Source organism: Strigops habroptila, chromosome 6 (genome assembly GCF_004027225.2).
Source record: "Strigops habroptila isolate Jane chromosome 6, bStrHab1.2.pri, whole genome shotgun sequence".
Classification (NCBI taxonomy): Eukaryota; Metazoa; Chordata; class Aves; order Psittaciformes; family Psittacidae; genus Strigops; species Strigops habroptila.
The window spans coordinates 9919638-9941184 of NC_044282.2; the positions used below are offsets into that span (position 1 = coordinate 9919638).

At 35.2% G+C, this 21547-nt stretch overlaps 1 protein-coding gene across 4 annotated transcripts in view; it reads left to right on the forward strand.

Annotated features, from left to right (window-relative positions):
* The window catches only part of TBC1D32 (TBC1 domain family member 32), an 84645-nt gene that overhangs the window by 45895 nt on the left and 17203 nt on the right, over positions 1-21547 (forward strand). For all 4 annotated transcript variants that reach the window (XM_030489814.1, XM_030489815.1, XM_030489817.1 and 1 more), the window contains 5 exons: positions 711-833; positions 2055-2163; positions 2951-3044; positions 11261-11386; positions 17886-17969. In XM_030489814.1, the coding sequence (XP_030345674.1) occupies positions 711-833; positions 2055-2163; positions 2951-3044; positions 11261-11386; positions 17886-17969 (536 nt within the window). The remainder of the gene's footprint in view (positions 1-710; positions 834-2054; positions 2164-2950; positions 3045-11260; positions 11387-17885; positions 17970-21547) is intronic.

Below are 21547 nucleotides of genomic sequence, written 5' to 3' on the forward strand. Positions count from 1 at the left end.
GCCCTATGTTAGGTTTACGTGAACTACATTGGAGTACTTTAGCTACCCTGAAGGTATAAAAGAAAATTGTTTGTAATGTGCTGTCACGTGCTCTTGTGATTATTAATTTCACTTACCATTGTTTTGTGTTTCTCTCCTAAAAAAAAAAAACCAAACCCTCAAACCAGTAGATTTCGTTGTTTTGGGTTTTATTTACATTTTAAATCCTTTATTGCTTTTGAACTGTGTTAAATGTGATTATACAGAAGTGCTTAAAGGCTTGTTTTCTAAAGGAAAGATGTATTTCTATCTCCCTCTTCCCCCCCTACTTAGAAAAACTGATTCTGAGTTGACTTATCAGCCTATTATTGTATAATTTCCACGTATTTCACATGGAATGTGTTATTAAGTCTGTGTTATTCTTTGATTTAAACTCAAAAGCAGACTGGGCTGACCAGTGAATATTTTCCCTGGTTGTTCAGTGCATATAAAAAATCTGTTGGGAAACTTTCGCTGTTTGCTCAAGGCTGTGCCTCTTGGGTGGCTAAAAAGGATATGGTAGAGTTTTCCTGACCCAGGTCTATCGGGGTATTTTCAATGTTTCAGATGCATCAAGTTTTTTGTTTGGTTCTTTTTCCATTCTGAGATCTCATAAACAGGTTTGCTTCTGTCTTACTCTGCGTTTCTGGATTCCTAACTTATGTGCTATCATTTCATGTGTCTTTCTGCAGGTTGTTAAATGTGCTGTGCTGTGAGCTCAATACCCTTTTACTCTTGGAGAGTCAGTATAAAGTGTCACAAGTTTTGCTAACAGCTCAGGAGGAAAATGTCATAGAAACTTCAGAAGGACCAGGGTAAGAAGTTACTGATGTAAATGTTATTTTAACTGTAAACCTTTCCTCCTGAGAACAAATACATGAATACTTTAGTGGCTTTAAACATACAAGTGCTCTCACTGAAGCTGGCTTCTAATATGTAAGTTTACTTACATGCAAGTTTGTCATCAATCTTAAATTATGACAAGATACAACAGTCTTGGTTTTTTCTCCCACGTCCACCTTAAAAGTGTAAAGAATAAAAAGGCAAATATTTTTCTCATATTTATTTGTATTTATCTTATTTCTTAAACAAAAAAGTGCAAAATTTATGGATGTAAATATGCCTATTTATATTATCCCTTTATGTTGTGTATATAATATAAAATTAGGGCCTTGTTTTAATGTTTATGAATTAAAGGCATCAGTACTTTTTTGGGTTTCTTTTGGGATTTTCATTTATTTATAACTTAGTCGACTCTCCAACTTCTGTGGCTTTCCATTCCTGACTTCTAAATAAAATTGCACAATGCATCCTTTCAAAAGAGAAACTCTAATTTTGGGACAGAAGTGGACAGTCATTTAGTCATAGGCATGTTGTCCTTTCTCTCAGCATGCTGAGTTTAAAAATCTTCCTCTTACTGTTTGCTACATAGGACCAGTACAGAGTTTAAACCATCCAGTATGGGCGAGAGCTCAGCAGATAGAGATGTTTGTTATTTACCATTTGAGGATGAAGCCTTTTATTTCCTTACTATGTAAAAAATTGTAAGAAACTTGATGTATAAAAGCTGATTTTTATTCCATTTAAAAAATTATGTACCTTGGGCTACAGAGTGACTTCAGGTAACAAGTTGGCTGTGTGTTATCAATAACTCGGCTTATTTGTGACAGCAAACGTTTGTTGGTAGGCCAAATAAGTAGCAAATTTTGATGCCATTAACTGTGCCCTAATTACTGAGTGAGCATCTGGGCATAATAAAGCTTGTAAAGTTTTCTACTCCTTTGTATACAGTAATTGCTCAGATGTTTCCAATCAGCAGTAAGTACAAAGTTACAATAATGCTTGCATACATCTCAAAATACTTCATGTTTTTGTTTGCTTCTTTATGCCTTTGTGTTTTCCAGGTTGAGTTTTAACTCCAGTATGTATCTCAAGGTATTCTTGCTTATTGAAGTTTTCGAAACTAAACTGTTGGTAAATCAAAGTTGTTCCGATTTTTTGAGGTTTTGGGGTTTTGTTTGGTTTTTTTTCCCCAGAGATTTTATAATCGATGGTCTATCAGTGGAGAGAAACCATGTTCTTGTAAGGATAAATCTGATTGGAGGACCACGGGAAAGGATTTTGCCTTTGAGAGTACTAGATAAGGTTAGAATCTAAAGTTTAAGAGTTTCTCTTTCCATAACTCCCGCCTTCATTAATTGAACACTTTTGCTGATAATGTGGAACATTATTTAAAAAATACCAGTCCATCTTTAGCTTTAGAAAGTGCTAAAATTTTTAAAAAGCGGTGTACTGAAAAAAATACTTTCTGCCCACTATCTCGTGGAACGTGCATATGTGAAGGATGTACTGTGTTCAGATGAGATGTTTATATTGCTCCATTTCAATGTTACTTTTCCTACTATAAAAGTGAATGCCACTCATCTTTTACTTACTTTCATATTTCTGTTTGTTCTATCTTCATTTTATTTGATATTTTTTCTATGTTTGGGTTTTCATCTGCAGCATCTAATACCTGGAGCTTTTCATCAATGTTCTAACAATACAGTTTTTGTTAAGCAGCTCTTTTAAATGTTCTGCTTCTCACTGGCTGTCAGTCTCATAAAGATGAAATGCATATTACTGTGCTGTCAGCGCAGTAAAGACAGATCAATGTATAAAATTGGAAATACAATTCTGGGGGATTTTTTTTTTGAGTATGTTTATTTATTTAGTGATACGTTAAAAAAAAATCTGGCTCAAATGCTTTTTAGATTTTATATCTTTTAACTTTTTTTCCCCCTTGTTATTTACAGAAAATCTAATTGCAAATTACAGAATCAAGCATAATTTGGTGCATAGACAATAATTCTGGGAACTTCAGCTGTGTGTTAATCAAGCAAATGCTATTAATTCTTCTCCTAAATTCATTTCTTTCTGGTCTTGTTTCTAGGGTAGTAATTCATATCCTTGGCCAATGTTTTCATCGCTCCCTTTGCCAAAGTGCTATCTTGCAGAAATCCCTAGGAAAGCTGAATTCAGACAAGGTACATATGAAGCATGCAAGCAGGGCAGATGTCAAACAAGCATCTGGGTTGATTTTGTATCCATTTTTTTATCCTTCCTCCATCTCTCCCTCCATACCCCAGATTATAATCTCATAAGTATTTAAGGATTTTTGTTATTGTTTGCTACATTTGTAGCTAAATAAGTTGGTTTGGATTTGCTTGTCTGGCTTTGTCCAACTGTCAGTCTGCAAAGCTCTGTTTAGTAACCTAATTCGTATGCAAACTTAAAGATTAACGTTTTGGCTCGCCTTAGGTGAGTGACTCATGAGGTACATTTATATCATCTCTCCGGTAACTGAAGCAAGACAGTATGGTTAAGCTACAAATTTTTTGTACACTTTTTTCATGATTCAGATCCCTGTGTTTACAAAGCTTGGTGGTGTGTGAAATAGACAGCGTTTAGGATAGTTGGTTTCCATATTGAACATCAATTTGGAATGTGAGCAGACTGGAGAATCCTTTCAAGAACTATCTAGGCAAAGCAGTTTAATTCATACAGAGAAACCATTTTAAGGTTCTAATTTGCATAGACAATGCAAAAGAACCTGATGAATGGTTTATAGTAAGTAAATAATTCTTTGTATTTGTTCATGTTTACTTGAGATGTACTTATTAGAAATTTGTGAATTTCCTTAGCAGATACAGATTTTCAGAAGTGATAGAAATTCTACATTAACTCTAGAATATAGAACAGTCTGTTTATAAATGTCTAAAAAAAAAAATTAAAAAGGTGATTCCCTTCTCTGATGAGGAAAGGCCATGTAGTTATAAAAGGGATTTTTCTGTATCTTAACTTTAGTAACACCATTCCAATCTTCCCAAGGCAACTTTCATAAGACAGCAATAAAATAACCAGAAAGTGAGTGCCCAGTTGTTTTAAATATGCCTTTAAGGAGGCAGGTAGTATTGTTCTTGGATTGGAAACAAGCATATTTTATTGTATCCTACAGAACCTCTCTGTTCTCTTGTTCAGAGCAATTATGTTGCTCATCATTAACCAGTGGGATAATGGAATAGATGTTATAGTTGTCACTTTTGTAGGTGACAGCCACCTGGAAAAGCTTGAGTAAAACTTTTTGACTAACAGTAAATTTGCTAAGATGAAGTTTCGAAGTTTGCAAACGTTTGATGAAGTATTGAAATATTTTAATTTGAAATAGTATTTTTGGTATTAAAGGTAATTGAAGTAAAACACTAACTAAAAATTAGCAGAACATTTAGTTTCATAGTCAAAGTATTTTGTGTTTGCTGTTTGAAAAAAGAAGGGAAAACAAGACATTGAAAATGTTCTATGTCAGTTCTCATAAAAAAAAAAAAAAAAAAAATTGATTCTTCCAGCAAACACTGAATATCTGATTTGCCAGACTGAAGCTTTCAAGATGTAAGTTATATTGAAAGCAAGTATCAGAATAAATAGATCAAAAATGAATGAAATTCATACATTGCTATTTCCAGTGCTTGGTAGAAAAAGAAATCAAGAGCATGAGTAGAAGATGATGGGGAATATCTGAACTGTATTCTTCAGCACTACGGTATGGCAGTGATGACAGTAATAGAAGTGCTCTTTTACAAGAGAGCTTAAAACTATGATTGTGAGAAAGATCTCTGAGTTACATTTATACAAGACAGAAGATGATGATTGTCAGCTGAAGATGCTGAGTCCTTGGGTGGAGTACCTCTAGCAGGGGCACTTGCAGTCTAAGGAAAACAGATACATTTGAGGGATTCTGGAGGGATTCTGGAGTACATGTCACGACTTTGAGATGTGATATGCTAGTATAGATTGAAATAATTGGAACTGGCTGATGCTGAAAAGACAGAGGTCATGCAAGTGTCTTAATATGTTAAAAGCAATTATAAGGAAAGGAGGTTGATGGTTTTCTATGTCCCTGTGCATGAAAAGGAATAGTTGGCTTACTTGGCAATGAAGATTTGTTATAAATTAATAAAAAAATTCTAATAGGATACATTTGGAAATCGTGAAATCATTGGAGGTTTTAAGGCAACTTCTTTGACGTTGTGAATGTTCAGAGTTCATGTTGTGTGTTACTTACACAGCTTGCTCAGAGGTTTTAAAAATAGTTTAGACAAATACTTGTTAAACTTTAATTCTGCTTCTGTGCAAGGAGATGGACAGTATTCACACAGACTTCTTCTGAATGGCAAGAGTTCTGCAGTCGTGCAAACACTTGTACATTGCATGGCTGGGAATGCATGACTGCTTTGTTACATCTGTCACCAAGAATTGAAGGCTAGCACAATGTTTCTGCAATTCCCTGAAGCAATCTGTGTCCAGATTTCATGCTGCAGTGTTTCATTATGTAACCTGTGTGGTATCATTCCTGTCCTCTTCTTGGGGTGTTTCTATTACATGGATTGTTAAGACTACTAGATCCTTAGTACTGGAAAAGAATGTAGTTTCTTTGGCTGAAAAGGCTGTAATTGTAGGTTTTATTCTGTCTGTTCTGTCTTCTTAGTTACCTCCTCTCCCTTTGAAAATTGGTCCTATGTCCATCATGTAATTGCTTTTTCTGTTTTGTTTTGGTTGGTTTTTGGTTTTGGTTTGTTTTTGTTTGCAGGGATGTTTTTTTGTTTTTGTTTTTTTTCTTTTCGTATCTGCCTGAAAGTAGCTGTCTCTCATTTTATTCTTTTTTAACTTTGTCAAAGAACCAGCTATATTAGCTTTCCTGTTATCTCTTAGAATTTCACTTAAATAGCTTTATCATCTGCATTTATTTGACTTGACCTTTTTATATTTGTCTCCGTATTCATGTATTAGCCTGTTGTCCTCCATTCTTTAAGAAATCTTCTTGATGAGAAGTAAGTGGACAGGTCTATCAGAAATGTACCTGAGCTTTCCTAAAATATATATGTTTGTATGGATTTGTTTTCATGTAATAGTCAAATATAATATAGTCAGGTTATTCATTATCTCTAAGTTCAGATTCTGAATAAGATACACATGGATTTACAGATCCTAGTGTCTTAATTGCAGAAAAACGTTTTTGTCACAACATCCAATCGGATGAGAAAAGGCTGGCAGCATTTCTGACATTTATGAAAACATCTATGAAGACACCGTATGAAGACAGACTAAGAAAGTTGGAGATGTTCAGCCTGGAGAAGCGAAGGCTGCGTGGAGACCTCATAGCAGCCTTCCAGTATCTGAAGGGCGCCTACAAGGATGCGGACAGGGACTTTTCATCAGGGACTATAGCTATAAGACAAGGGGTAACAGGTTCAGGCTAAAACAGGGGAAGTTCAGGTTAGGTATGAGGAAGAAGTTTTTTACTGTGAGGGTGGTGAAGCGCTGGAACAGGCTGGCCAAAGAAGTGGTAAATGCTCCATCCCTGGCAGTGTTCAAGGCCAGGTGGGACAGAGCCTTGGGCGACATGGTTTAGTGCAAGGTGTCCCTCCGTGTGGCAGGGGGGTTGGAACTAGGTGATCTTAAGGTCCTTTCCAACCCTGACCATTCTGCGATTCTGTGGATTTTCCTAAGTCTTACCCGCTTTAGCTGCAAAAGCTCAGTGAAGAATTATTTGAAGAATTGTAAAGCAGGATCTAGAAATCAGTCTCAACCTGCAGAAAGTTATGGTGTGGAGGTTCAGATTTCATATATGCAGGCAATTCTAGGTTATTTGTAGTGCAGTTCCATAGCTTCATAAACTAGTAAAATGTGGTTATTTGTGACAAGGCTACACAGAGCAACCAATACTAGCACAAAGGAATGGATGGGATGGCAAAATATGACCACATATGAGGAAGAAAGCAGGACTGTAGCAGATTAATTAGATTAACAATAAACTTCAATCACACTGTTAGAGTTGAGCATATTTAAAAGCAAACTATCAGCAGAAGAGGAAGGTGTTACTCGTTTCCTTTCTTGCGGTTTCGTTTCTTTCTCTCTCTCCCTGCCCCCACTCCCGCCCTCCCCTCCCATTCTCCCCTCCTGTTCCCTCTCCTTCTGTCCTTCACCTTCCTCAGCAGTTATGGTATTTCTTCCAGAAAAAAGAAATAAATTCGAGTAATTAATGTAGCATAACTAGTGAACCCATTTAGTGATGTACCTGAAAAGAGAAGAAAGAAGAGCAGGATTTCTCACTTTTGGCATTGGAATGTATTTAGGACACCTCTAGCGATAGTGTGAAAGCCCACCCACTCAGTAACCAGCAATATTCATGACCCAGGACTGTGTGGTAATTGGAGTTCCAGATGCATGGTAGTACTGTTGGGCAAGTTATAGTTGCCTGCTAACTTGTGAAAATGCGTGAGTTAACATTTATTTGGTATCATGAGGTTTTTAGAACTGATTTTCATTCAAAAAAAAAACCCCAATGTTCTCCTTTTTTTGTATTGTGATGACCTACTGGCAGAAGTGATAGTCTATGTTGAATGACAAGTTGTTAAAGAGAAGCAAGTGGTTTAGCTGGATGAAATAAGATGCTGTAAGTTGCCACTATATGATACCAGTTACCGTATGTAATGGATGTATTAAATAGAGGGTTATGCTCTTGGTTGCATGGCTCTTAAGCTTGTTTCTCTGTCATTGGAATTTGAACATTCCTGCGTGCTCTTTGAGGCTCTTAAGTCCTGTACCCTTCCTTGACAGGAAAGGGGAGGTTGGGAATCTACTGGTTTATGTGAAAATGGGTTCTTTTCAGTAAGTCTCTTGCCTGTCATTATTCTGATGACAGAACACGTCTGTGTTAGTTATATTTGGTACATACTTGAGGTTGCTTAAGTTCCTTTTTTTATTAACCACTATCTTCCCAGAGGAACATTAAGGCAGATACAGTGGTCTATGTTCTTTAGCAAAATTTCAGAAAATAGTGTAATACTGTAATCTTTATTTCCTTATCATATTGTTGGAGCATAAATTAGCATTTTAAAAGGTTACATGTTTAAACAGTACAATTTTGAATGTGTTGATGCTGCTAGATGTGTGCATTTCAGCAATCACAAAATAAAGGTTTAATTTTGGAAAACCTGCAGGAGAGGAAGCATATTAGAGAGAAAAACAGTGAAAAGAAAAATAAGAGTCAAGAATCCAGAAGGAGGCAGCAGAGATGGAAGGGCCATAGTCTTGAAATCCTGCTTTCTTGAAATTCTTGAGGGTGGGGTTTTTTTTTTTTTTTGTTTGTTTGTTTTTTGTTTTTTTTTTAAATTGGTTTTATTTATTTCCTTCACAGGAATCAAAGTTTCACCCTGGTCTCTGGTTGGTAAATTGACTGATTAAATCTCACCTTGTTAGTCTCTGATCCTTGTCTGCCAAACTGAATTACTGCAATACTTCAGGAAGTAAAATAACTGTTTCGCTGTTGTAAGATTTTCTTCAATCTTCACCTTTATAAAAATAGCAGTAAAGGGCAGAAAAAGAAATAGCAATCCTACTGATAATACTATAAGAGTAAATCCTTCACATTAAATTTTCATACTTACATAATCTAAGCATCTGTGCATATTATTTGGAAAGATATTAACTGAGGACTTAGTTATTTGTGGATAACAAAGAAATTTCAGGTTAATTAAATTGGAATAATTATTAATGATAATAAGTTATTATAATAAGCTTCTTTTGAAATACTATGTATTGTATAAAAATCTCCAATGACAGGAGACAATTTACTGATTACAAATCATTTAGGTTTTTAGATCAGCTTAAAATAAATTATATGCAATAATGAGATTCTTTTGAAAATATTCTAATCATCTTAAAATAATAGGATTATTTGAAGATAATTTGAAAATAGTATTTTGTTTATGGAAACCTTTAAGTTTTATTGGAAAAATGAAAACTGAAATACTAAGGAAAAGTAACAGCACATATTCAAAAGATTCTAAATAGCCATAGACTGGCTCAAACAATTGTTGAATCTTTAATCAGAAGTCACCTTTCATGACAGGATTCATTTATATAGGGTCCAAAATGTAGAAAAAGAATAAAGGAGAGCTTGCGAGTTATGAAGAACCTTCACCACCTTCGTAAATATTCAGTAGTGGTGTAGGCTATGATCCTTTCAGAATGATGGGAACTGTGTGGTCCCACAGCAAAGAGTTTGCGCATAGCTGGAGTGAGTGTATGTGCATTTCCTTTGTTACAGATGCCACCTTTATTTTTCCTGTCAAGTTGATCAGAATATATTTCATAGTAGCATCAACTAGTCTAGGAATGGAGCTGCCTAAGGCAAGGCATTCTAATTGATTGTTTCCATTTTGTAGGAGTCAGTATTTTCTGTTTGAAAACTTGAGTTTGATCAATTTTTTCTTACATAAAATTACTTCATAAAATGACTTGTCATTTGAACTTGAAATTTGTTCTGCTTTCAGAAAAAAAGTATTTGAATGGTTAGCCCTTCCCAATATATTTGCATTTTTAAACAAATGTTGTAAATGGGAAGAAATTATTTCCTCTTTAATTTGCCAAAGCCTATGTATGCATTATTTTAATCACTACTTTGCATCATTACTTTGCTAATATTGATTGTTCAGTTTGAATTCCAAGATACACGTTTTGGTTGCAGAAGATCTTTGATTTAAAGAAAAAATTCTAAGGCTTTAAGTAGTTGAAAGACAACTTAACATTTTCATGTATGATTACACATGCTGGTTCTACATTTGTTGCTATGGTTCTGTTTTCAAATATCTTTAGGACTCAGCTGGTTGTGAAATTTACTGCCTCAGTCTGTGATATTTTACTCTAGAAAATTGGTAAAGTATGTGTAATTTCCTCTAACTTCGTGGAAAATAGAGGGGGGGTGGGGGCAGGAAAACACTTTTAGCCAGGAGAGAAGAGAACATACTTACTGTCCTTTTTTCACTGCATCAATGGCAATTTTAATTTTGAAGATGTCTCCTTATTGTAAAGAGAGAATGTGTCTTTAGTAACAAGGTAAGAGTAACAGTAAGGAGCAATCTTTGAAATTCTTTCTTTGCATTTAAAAGGAATCTTTCATAAAGATCTTTTTGTAAACTTTTCTGCAAAATTGTTTTGTAAGCAAGCTGAACACATAACGAAAAATGTTATTTCATACATTTGTGCCTCATATATAACAATTGCACCAAAAGACTGTGTTTTAATAGTGCTCAGGTAGAAAGCATTCAGAAGTCAGAAAGCATTCAGAAGTCAGAAAGCATTCAAGCATTCAGAAGTCAGAAAGTGCCCGAATTATATTGCTGCAGCCTCTGACAGCACCAACAAAGAGCCTGAGGCCCAGGGCTAAATTGTACTGATTGCACCTAGATTTTTCAGAATTTAAAATTCTAATTTTCTCTAAATATTAATGCAAAACATGCAAGGTAACATTTCAGCAAAAGTATACTTTTAATGTAACCTTTTGTCACAATTTTAAGTCCTTGTGCTAATGTTGGGAAATGCTAGAGATTATTAGCAAAGCTTTTAGAAGAATTCTCACAGCATGGGCAACCGAATGTGTTTTTGCAGAGTTTACTCAATAGGTATGCCTACTGGAATCTGAAGGCATACCCATATGTGCCATAATACCTGTCCAAAGTAAAAGCCTGCGAAGGGAACCTGCTTATGAAAAGAAGCAGAAATTTTCTGTGGAACGCTGTTGTGTAGCTGTCTTATCATGCTTCATTTCATGTCCTACAAAATGGTGCTGCAACCTCTCCATTTTATTATTAAACCAGTGTTATTTGGTAGAGGATCTTTGCCTCTCTTCTAATTTTGATTTTCAGAGTGATGGAATTACATGGAAATACCAAACTACTTTCTTTAAAATGTCTTTTCAATTCTTATCATTTGAGGACAGAAGAGTAATAACTTTAGGGGAGTTACAGAGTGTGCCTCAGCAATGTCTTAAATGTTTAAAACCCAGCAGTAAGTAGAATGAATGTTTCTGGTTTGTTATAAAGCAGAATTTCATCAGGTTTAGGACTGCTTCTCCAGTTTAATTGTCAGATAAGAGATATTTATTTAGTCTTTTCTTCTTAAGATACGAGCTCTGCCAAAAATACCAGGCAGTGATAAAGACCTAAGCTACATCTGACTTTTCTGTTCTTTGTTGAAATGATTTCTAGTTTCTGAGTGCATCTACTCGTTTCTATGGTACTCTGTAACTATTAGCTTCTTATTGCTTATATAATAAGTTTATAAAAAAGAAAAAAAAAAGCCACGATTATCATTACAGAATAACAGTAATTTTTTTTCACTTTTTTTTTTTCATTTCTTCCAGATAAAGATCTTGACAAGCTCTTATCACTCTTAAAAAGTCCAGAGAAGCAAAGTGGGTGGACAGAAATTTGCAGAAAACTGTTCTTCAAAGTCATGAAAGCCAGACCGGATATCATCAGTGGAACAAGTGAGTATGACTTAATGAGTTTAACAGAGAAAGCAAACAGAAGGCCACTAGTAAGCAATTGTTCTTTAAAGGTTCATTGAAGATTACGTTATTATACAAGTAGTCAATAATTTTGTGTTTATTATGAAAGCCATTTCAAAGGGATTTTCCTGAGAGAACAAGGTTTATGTCTCATGTCCAATTTTTTCTCTTTATGGCCTTCATCCTTTTGTGTTGGCTGGTTTTAGTGAAATTTGACACAGAAAGAGGGCTCAAATACAAGTTTTTGTTTCTGATCTTATTGAGATGCTGAGAAAATGGAAATGAGAGCCTAAGAGAAAACAGACGTTTCCCAGAGATCAGTGAATGACTTTAAGATGGGTTGGGAAATGATATTAATAGCCAATTTCAGTAAAACTTTTCAGAATTAGGCCATGCTAAACATCAAAGAACCTACTCATTCAAGTTTTTCTTCATTTTCATATGTATTTTCTAGTGAAGAGTATGCTCATGCAGGAGCATTGGTATAGATCAGCTAAAACATCATACCAGGCAAAACAAAAACAGTGATCACCCATATGACATAGATCATGAGAAAACAGACTTAATAATTTAATTGCAATGTCATATAAACCTGTGTAGCAATAAAGAAGCTAGGAGTTTTTCAGAAGTTGTACCTCAAAAGATACCCCAGCTTGTCTTCCGCTTCTGTAAAAGTTCTGATTATGGTCAAATGGTCAATACAGAGTCTAACTTTTTTTACAGATGCAAAGGCTTCCCTTGAAATTCTGTAGATAAGCAACTGACAGTGAAGACAGAAGTGTCTTCAATATGGGATCAAAGTAACCCAGCATTTGTGTTTTACATAAGAGATCTGAATTTTATATAAATTATATAGCAATATAAAAGCTATAGAGTGGTTTCAGAAGCCTTAAGGAAGTCATTTATACAAGAACTGATTTAATATTAAAATAGTTAATAAGAAATTTGTGATTTCTGTGATATGCTTAAAGTCAATAATTATTGAATGTTTCTAAACTGAGTTTTCTGTTCTTACTGCTTGTTTGAAACAAGCTTGAGTCTGTAGTCTTAAGTGATTGTAAATTAGAGCTTTCACCTTTCACTTGGAAGAATGTGTGTTTAGACAGAATATTTGTATTTGTAAATAATGCATATATGCACTTTTATATTGTACACATCCACAAATGCATATATTCAGAGAGCTTTGTGAAAGGTGAACAAATAGAGGTTCATAAATACTAAGAAATACCTAAACGTATTTTATGTGAGCTTCTGTTAGTATAAGAAAAATAAATTGAGAAGTAGCAATTAACAAAATCCTAGCTTTTTCTAGCAAAATCATATGTTTACTTTTCTTGCATGACTCTGATCTAAAAGTTCGGTGAGGGTTTTTTTGATGTTATATATTGTGAAACACAAATAATTTAGTCCTTGTAAAATCAATTTTATTTTAATGCATATTTTGTAGACTGATCTTTTGGTTTATATGATTTTTTTGTTGAAAATTGTTTGTATGTATTCCTACATCTAAAAGGAATTATTTGTTGTAAAAACATGTTTTTACAAAAACCAGATGGTAGGTGGCTTACAAAGAAAAGTCTTTCTTTTATGCAGCTTCAAAACCTGCGTAGGTTGTTTTCTGCAACTTCGTTAGAGATACCAGAAGTTAGAGTGAGGAATTAAAGAGAGCCATTAAGATTTGTTAACCCCAAGCAAAAAAGTTATTCTTGCTTATGGATAACTGTTTCCAGCTGAGATGGAACTGGGAGTAAAAGCAAGAAAGTATCTGTGGAATCGTTGTTAAGTCTCACAGGGACTTCTGCAAGCACTTTCAAAAAGCACACAAAAAAGTAAAGTATGAAAATAGAAACAGAATAGCATAATGAAGTGCTAAATAAATAAAAACACCCTACAAAAGGATAATAATAAACTCAGTGTAACTACTCATAATTTAAGGTGGATGTAAAGATATTTCAGAAGCAGCAAAATACCTGCTAGCTGTGTGGTTTGAGACAACATCATATTCATTGAAGCTGCTTTATGACAGACAGCTTTCCAAACCTCTCCCAAATTTCAAAGGACTGAGAGGCTTCAGTCCAGGTTCCAGGAAATCAAAACTTTCTCTTTAGTTACAGATGGAGAGCAAACTCCACAGATTACACAACAAAGATGCATACTTATGCTTCCTGTACTGGACTCTGTCTAATGGAGACTAGGATTAAGAAGTCATCAGTCTTCATTAGGTCCAGCTATAGAAGATTTGACTGTCTTTAGTCTTGCATAGTAGTCTTCCACAGGCTCTTGCTAAGTATGTGAGAGAGAATTCTCAAGGCTGTGATTTCAAAAAAACAGATTAGATTTCCATTCTGCATTAGATTTTCATTCTGAATTGATCCTTAAAGGAGTCTTCTCTGTAAGAAGAACCTATATTCTCAAAGCTCAGTTTGGTCTTTTTAAATATGGACCAGATTTTTTGCCTCAAAGATCATTCAATTAGATCTAGATTCTGTCTGTGTTCTGCTCACATTCTTAGTGTGACCAGATTAAAAATACTGCATTTGCAAAAGAAGCTTTTAAAATAATAAAAAAAATATTTACCTTTTTATGTCCTTACTTGGTTTTTCAAGGAGGCTTGTTTCAGAATTAGAGTGAAACACTGTCTTTCATGTTACGCAGGAAGAACAATTGCAGATCAAAACTTCTTTCTTCTGTCCCCCAAACCAGTTTGGAGTAATTTCCAAACTAATACCCTGTAAGCAGTGTAAGTGCATGTGAAAGTGCCTGCATGTCTGTGAAAATTATGACATTTGATAAGGATTTGAAAGGCTGTTTTTTCCACTAATAAAGAAGATACTTGTATATTGGTATAAGATATGGAACCTTCATCTCTAATGGAAGCACTGTAGGAATTTTTATTAGTTGTTGTCTTCTGTGCAAAGAAAATGCAAGTTGTTCCTTTGCTATTTCAATGTACCATAATTGAAAGTCTCCCCTGTTAGCAATTAAAAAAATAGAAAGGACTCTTTATTGTTGCCATTAAGAGTGGAACTGCCAGCTGTGTTCTTCATAGATTTATTAAACTGAAGTGGATGAAGTTGAAAATTTCTGACACAAATTTTTCTTGAAAATTTGTCACAAAATCTTGAATTTACTCTGGAATTTTTTAACCTCTAACACAAGTCAAGCAGGGCTACTGTTAACTCTTAAGAAAGTTTTGTGGTTTTTTTTTTTTTTTTCTTTTAAACTCCTCTAAAGCATCTGTGAGTTGGTATAGAATATGATCCAATATAGAATATGATCCAGTAATACTGGTTACATTAGAGGATCTAAAAAAATCTGTTGCTTTTCACAATTTTGGAAATCTTTGGCTTAAACCTTTTAGAGCAGGAATTAGATAACCTCTCATGGTGGTTACCTATTAAAAAAGTTTTAATCACATGAATGATTTTAATCAGTGTTCTTAAGCAGTTTAGAAGCTATTTTGATTTCCTTCCTTTTGTACATTAGCTCTTCAAGAGAAAAAAAAAGCATCCTTCAGGAATTCAAGTGTTTTATGATTGCATACTGCGATTGTTTAGGGAATCTTAAAACTCCTTCATTTATTTTGTATATGATTACACATTTGTAAATTAAAATTCTCTTTATTTTGGATGTATGATTAAATATGCATAATTTGCATTTAAATTGCCATTCTCTTAATAACTTCAATGTTAATACAGCCAAGCTACCATAATGTAAGAAAATCAACATTTTCACTGAGTTGGTAGGCCACAACACTAATGTCTATCTCTGAACATAACCTCAGCATAAGAATGAGAGCTTTTACAATACCGACTGTACTATATACAATGTACTTTTCCTAAATTTTTTTTGTCTGCTTTTTCAGTTAAATGAAAAATCACTAAGCCAGTTTCCACCTTTATAGAGATTATCAGGGAGTGTCCGAATGGCAGATAAATGACTTAGTATTAAGAGACAAAAATTAAAATAACTACTTGCCATTTCACATGGATGTTCTTTTGAGTGTCCTGTGAAAACCCTTTATGTATTAACCACATTTGTTTTGATAAATTTTGTGTGTTTTCCTCTTTCAAACTTGATTAAAATCTTTTCAAAGATCCTGTTAGGCACTTAGATAAATACTTTCAAATGGTAGAAATCAATTTAGTGCTTGAGTTTCAAAAAAATTGCTTAGCAGTTGAGCTGTCACTTTTCCCATTAGCTCAAGCACTGAACTGAAATATTCGACTGCTAGGTCAAGTGTATGGTTGCCTTCCAACAAAAAGGGAAAAACGTACAGTGTTCTGACTTGGTTTTAATTTTCCAAATTATGTGGTATTTTGGTCTTTTTAACATATTTCCTGTTTGTTATTGTAGTATGGCGTATTTCTGTAATTGCAATGCTAGTAGACATACAGTAAACATCTAGATAGATAGTTACAAATTTGAAGTTTAGTTTCTACTTTTTGCTATCTCCAGCTCCAGGGATAGGCAACTTTGCTCATTTTACACAAATACTTTTTGTATTATTTGCGGACCAAATTCCACTAAGCGTATTAGTGAAGATTAGTGAGATTGTTTATTGTGTTTATTCTCAAAAAAATTAATAGACTATTACTCTTCTATAAAATAAATTGCTTTTTGCTGGCCCCATGTGGTTTATAATTAAAAATGGCTACTAATTAATTAACAATTTCTTCTCACCATAAAAATGCTTAAGAATACAAATTACATGTGTATTTTTTTATTTTGATTTAGTAGTCCTTTGCAGTGCAAAATTAACTTTGTTACTGTTGGCATTGGCTGCTTTAACTGTAAATCCATGTTTAGCTGTTGTAGTGTAAACTCTTTTCCCCTTTGCCATAATCATCAACATAGTGTTGCCAAAACTCACCCTTTTAAAACATTTTTCTGGACTCATTCAGTATCAATGAATTTTTGTAAATGTTTTAGACAACTAAGCAAGGAAAGAAAAAAAATGGTCATGATTTAACATCAGTATGTTGGTTTAAAATGATTGGAAGGAGAGTTAATTGTCTTTATGATATATTCATTATTTTTCTGGTATAACAAGCATCAGACTGTGGTTGGAGGTTCTGTCTTCTCCTCCTCACACATTGCATTGCAGTCTTCTGTGTTAGTTTTCCTGTTCAAGGCTAGTTCAGAAGTTTTCTAGCATTCTCCATTGACACCTCCACCAGAGATTTTTATACCTTACTTGTGCTGCTACAACTGTTCACACCTATCTTCTAAAATGGTGTAGTGGAATTATTTGGTTTAAAGCCAGCAAAACCACCTTTGAGAGCGTGGTGTTATGTGCAGGAATGGGGACCAGGTGCTGAAACTTTGGTGCTGTTACATTCAGATGCTGCCAAGAAAATGGTAACATGCAGGCTAAAACAGGAAAGCCCATGGGTAGCAGCACTTGTTACTCTCTAAATACATTTCCTTGCTTGGCATTATTGTGAGAAGAAGGTTATACCACTGTGCTTTAAATCCTGTTTATCATGACAACCCTTTTAGGATAGCATTTGCTTGTAAAAATTGTTCATTGTTGCTATCTTAAATTCTTAATATGGTTTATCTCATTATTGCTTCCCCCATGCAGTATGCATATGCAGTATGCATAAAGACTTCCTTGTTCAAACCTGTAAGGTGGAATGTGCTCAGTTGCAGTAGCCTCAAACTTGCAGAACTGAGGAATCAGGAACAGTTTTTGTTAATGATTTGTCATTTGAGTTCTTGCTAACTTCCTCGCTATCATCCTGTTGAGGTGGGAGATATGATTTCCTACATAATGAATAGATGTCAGCATCTGACTTACCTATACAGTATCTGCAGACTCAAAGTTCCATGGCAAGAGCATTATGGTCACCATAAAATACAGAATTTCCCAAAGGAAATTCTTAATTTTAAGTGAATAATTTGTATCTTGTGATGACATTGGTGGGTTTATAATTTTTTTTCTTTTTTTTTTTCTTTTTTTTTGAGACATCCTTTAAAACATCACTTACTTTTGTTGGCATCATTTTGGGGTGGTGTGAGTTTTTTGCTGTGTGCAGGTTGTTGGGGATTTTGGGGGTTCTGGTTTGGTTTTTTTTGGGGGGGGGTGGTGGTTTTGTTTATTTTTCCTTCCTGTCTACATACACAGACATGTGGTAAGATATTGTAGTTTAATTATATTTAATTTTCATTTCATATTGAAACCATGTAACAAATTCTGAAGTAATCGTTGGAGGATATAAGGATAATGTATGATTCTCTCTTTATTTACACAGAATATATTTTCAGTAAAGCTATTAAAATTTAATTTAAGTTAGGAATAGTGTTAGGAATGCAGAAGGGCTATGCGTACTTTGAATTGTTCCACCATAAAGTATAAATAAACATGCAGGAATTCAAATAGCTTTAATTTCTCACATGTTGTCACTTGGTAGGTAGTGTAGTTCCACATTTTGTTCGCTGCCTCTAATGTTTTAATGGGTTTTACTTTCTGCAGTTTTGGCTGAATTAATTGAGAAGTTCGTGTCACATCTTTCTGAAAGCCAATTGGATTGTTATTTCAGCATGGGAAACGATAAAGGTCAGTTTCCTAATAATTTATTGCCAGCAGCCTCTTTGTATTTAAATTACTTTCCCTCTTAATGCATCTGTAGCATTTTGGGGGTTGTTTAAAATGTTCTTTAGGAGCTTAGAAATGAATTTCTTAACTGGTGGGAAATACTACTTGGGTGCAAAAGATGATGTGCATGTGTAAATAGTACAGATAATTATTAGTGGTGGGCTTTCACATTTCTGAGTGTGTAATGGAAAGATGGAGATACAGAACAGGTGAGGGTATGATTAAAGTATTTGTTGACACCTATTATAGAATGATTTGCAAAGCTGGTGGCATAAACATTTAAGATCGTGTAAGCAGTCTGGCTCACATTTGAAAGCCCCATAATATATAAACAACCCAAAGGTATGCAATTTATATTGCATTAAAGAATATGTATTAAAGAACTGCTATTGTTGGCAGAGTAATCTCAGTGTTAGTTTTATACAGATGTCGTGTTTGCAGCCAAGAATAAACGATGAATGATAAAGTTAATTTATTCTGAGTGTAAAGTAATACATTTTAATATTTTGAAGCATTTGAAAAATTAGAAGATTTAGAAGCATTGTTAATATCCACGGGAAAATGCACTTTCATTCTTCACTGTCTGTCCAGGGCTTTTCTCTTATGTTGTAGTTCAGTCACTTACTTAGAGTAGAATCATAGAATCATAGAATTGTAAGGGTTGGAAAGGACCTTAAGATCATCTAGTTCCAACCCCCCTGCCATGGGCAGGGACATCTTGCCCTAAACCATGTGGCTCAAGGCTCTGTCCAGCCTGGCCTTGAACACCGACAGGGATGGAGCATCCACAACCTCCCTGGGCAACCCATTCCAGTGCTTCACCACCCTCACTGTAAAGAACTTCTTCCTTATATCTAATCTAAACTTCCTCTGTTTAAGTTTGAACCCATTACCCCTTGTCCTACCACTACAGTCCCTAAGGAAGAGTCCCTCCCCAGCATCCTTGTAGACCCCCTTCAGATACTGGAAGGCTGCTATGAGGTCACCACGCAGCCTTCTCTTCTCCAGGCTGAACAGCCCCAACTTTCTCAGCCTGTCTTCATATGGGAGGTGCTCCAGCCCTCTTATCATCTTCGTGGCCCTCCTCTGGACTCGCTTCAACAGCTCCATGTCCTTTTTATGTTGAGGACACCAGAACTGTACGCAGTACTCCAAGTGGGGTCTCACAAGAGCAGAGTAGAGGGGCAGGATCACCTCCTTCGACCTGCTGGTCACGCTTCTTTTGATGCAGCCCAGGATACGGTTGGCTTTCTGGGCTGCAAGCGTACACTGCCAGCTCATGTTAAGCTTCTCGTCAACCACCACCCCCAAGTCCTTTTCTGCAGGGCTGCTCTGAATCTCTTCTCTGCCCAGCCTGTAGCAGTGCCTGGGGTTGCCCCGACCCAGGTGTAGGACCTTGCACTTGGCTTGGTTAAACTTCATAAGGTTGGCATCGGCCCACCTCACAAGCGTGTCAAGGTCCCTCTGGATGGCATCCCTTCCCTCCAGCGTATCAACCGAACCACACAGCTTGGTGTCATCGGCAAACTTGCTGAGGGCGCACTCAATCCCACTGTCCAGTACTTACTTATTCTGCCACTAACTCTGGATAACCAAGCCTGCTTTGGGGAGAGTCTGTTATTTATACTGATATTTTAATTCTCACATCCATAGGACGCAAATATAGTGTCCTTGGAGACTTCAGACTTGCTTTTGAAGTTTCAAAGCACAAAACCCCTTTAGAGGATCTCTTTCTTTCATGTAATGTCCTTTACCTTCTGAAAGCTTGCTAACAGAATACCCTTAATTTTATTTGAGACTCTCTCTCCTCTTAATGAAGAGAGTTGCTGAAGTAACACTTCTTTCCATCACTATTTTACTTTTTCTGAAAAGATGCTTAAAGAGTTTGTTGTTGTCCTTTATTAGTTAGTCATTTACTTTTCAAGTTCTCAGGAGGCATAATGATCAATAAAAGTGTTTTCATGGACTTGTCAGACTTGATACTTATGTATTTCTGATACTTTCCAATTCAGATTATGATTTTGATTGCCTTTTAAAAGCCCATATAATATCTTCATGATGTAAATTATTTATTCGAGACCTAAACTGCCCTTCTTGCTCCTCTCTGTACATCTCTCTTTTTAGGTCACATTTCAAAGCATCACACATTCTCCAATGATATGGAAGGCCAGGTGTAGTTTTCTTTTCTGCTTTGGGGAATGCCCATCTCATGTTTCTTTGGAGAACAGCATAGCCTACAGATCAAACTTTTCAAGGTTATTTTAATGTTCCCTGTTAGAAAAACAGGAAAACTCACTTGGTTTGAATAAGACAAAAACTAAATAGAGGAGGAGCAGACATCTAGCTGTGCAACCTCCAGGTTCCCAGCAAAGGCAGCATCCTGCTGATTCTTAATCATAACAGCTAAGTGCTTCCATCCAGTATGGAAGAACTCTACTGAAAGAAAGCAGTAGTCCATATTCTGTTCACTTAGATGTCAAGGACCTTAGTTTCAGTTTACTCTTCTCAACGCTTTGTTGAAAGCTAGGATTTAAAACATGTTCAGGAAGGTCACTTGGATCTTCTACTTCATTGATTTCACCATGAACCACTGATTAGGTGGATATAGCAACACCATTGCATTATTTATCTAAAATTTAATGCTAGCTTTGAAGAAACACTAGGTTGGAAAATCCTGTGACAATTGCATACATTATCTTTTTAGAATGGAAAATCACAAAGAACAAGTACAGAAACAAAACAATAGCAACATAGTAAAAGCCTCAATTCTTGATTTTTCTTGAGCTTGACAGATTTTTATTTTTTTCTCATGATAAACAAATCCAGTCTGTATGAAATTCCTTTTTGTATTTTATGAATATTTTTTTCACTCAGTCTTATACAGGCACTACTGGACATGAATTCTGGATAAGTTTGCCTGTTCAGTTCTAACATAAAAGCTCCAAAATTTAAAGGGTCAGATGATAAACAATTTTCATTTGCAAATGCTTTTGATATTCCATGTGCTTGAATAAAGTCAAGCTTGGAAACTGGGGAGTGAGAAGCCTTCTCAAGGATAGTCAGTAGTCTGGAAAGCAACTGATGTGAAATGGAAGCAAAAGCCTGGTGCTGTCTTAAAGCTTTCTTTCACTGTTGGCAACACCTTTATCACAGACTTTTGTTGTGAAGAGTTCTGGCCAGGAAAGAGTGTTGCTCAGGCAAACAGCATATGTTTCATCAAGGCTTTCTTTTAACTTTTATAGCATAATAGTTACTAAAATTTCATAGCACCTTTTTCAGGACAGATGTAGCAATAAGTCCAGGGAAACTAGTTTAGACCAATAAATTCATGCTAATTTACATGAAAGTGAAACAAAAATATGGCTCTAAAAATCTATGGTAATACTCCACCTTGGAACAGCAAAAGGACTTCATTGTAAGAAATTAGTTGTATAGATAAATCTACATTTATTTCAGGTTCTTTTTTGCATTATAAAATATACAGTGTGGCATTCTTATGAAGATAGGAATGCACTTTGAGAACCCAAGTTTGTGTTACA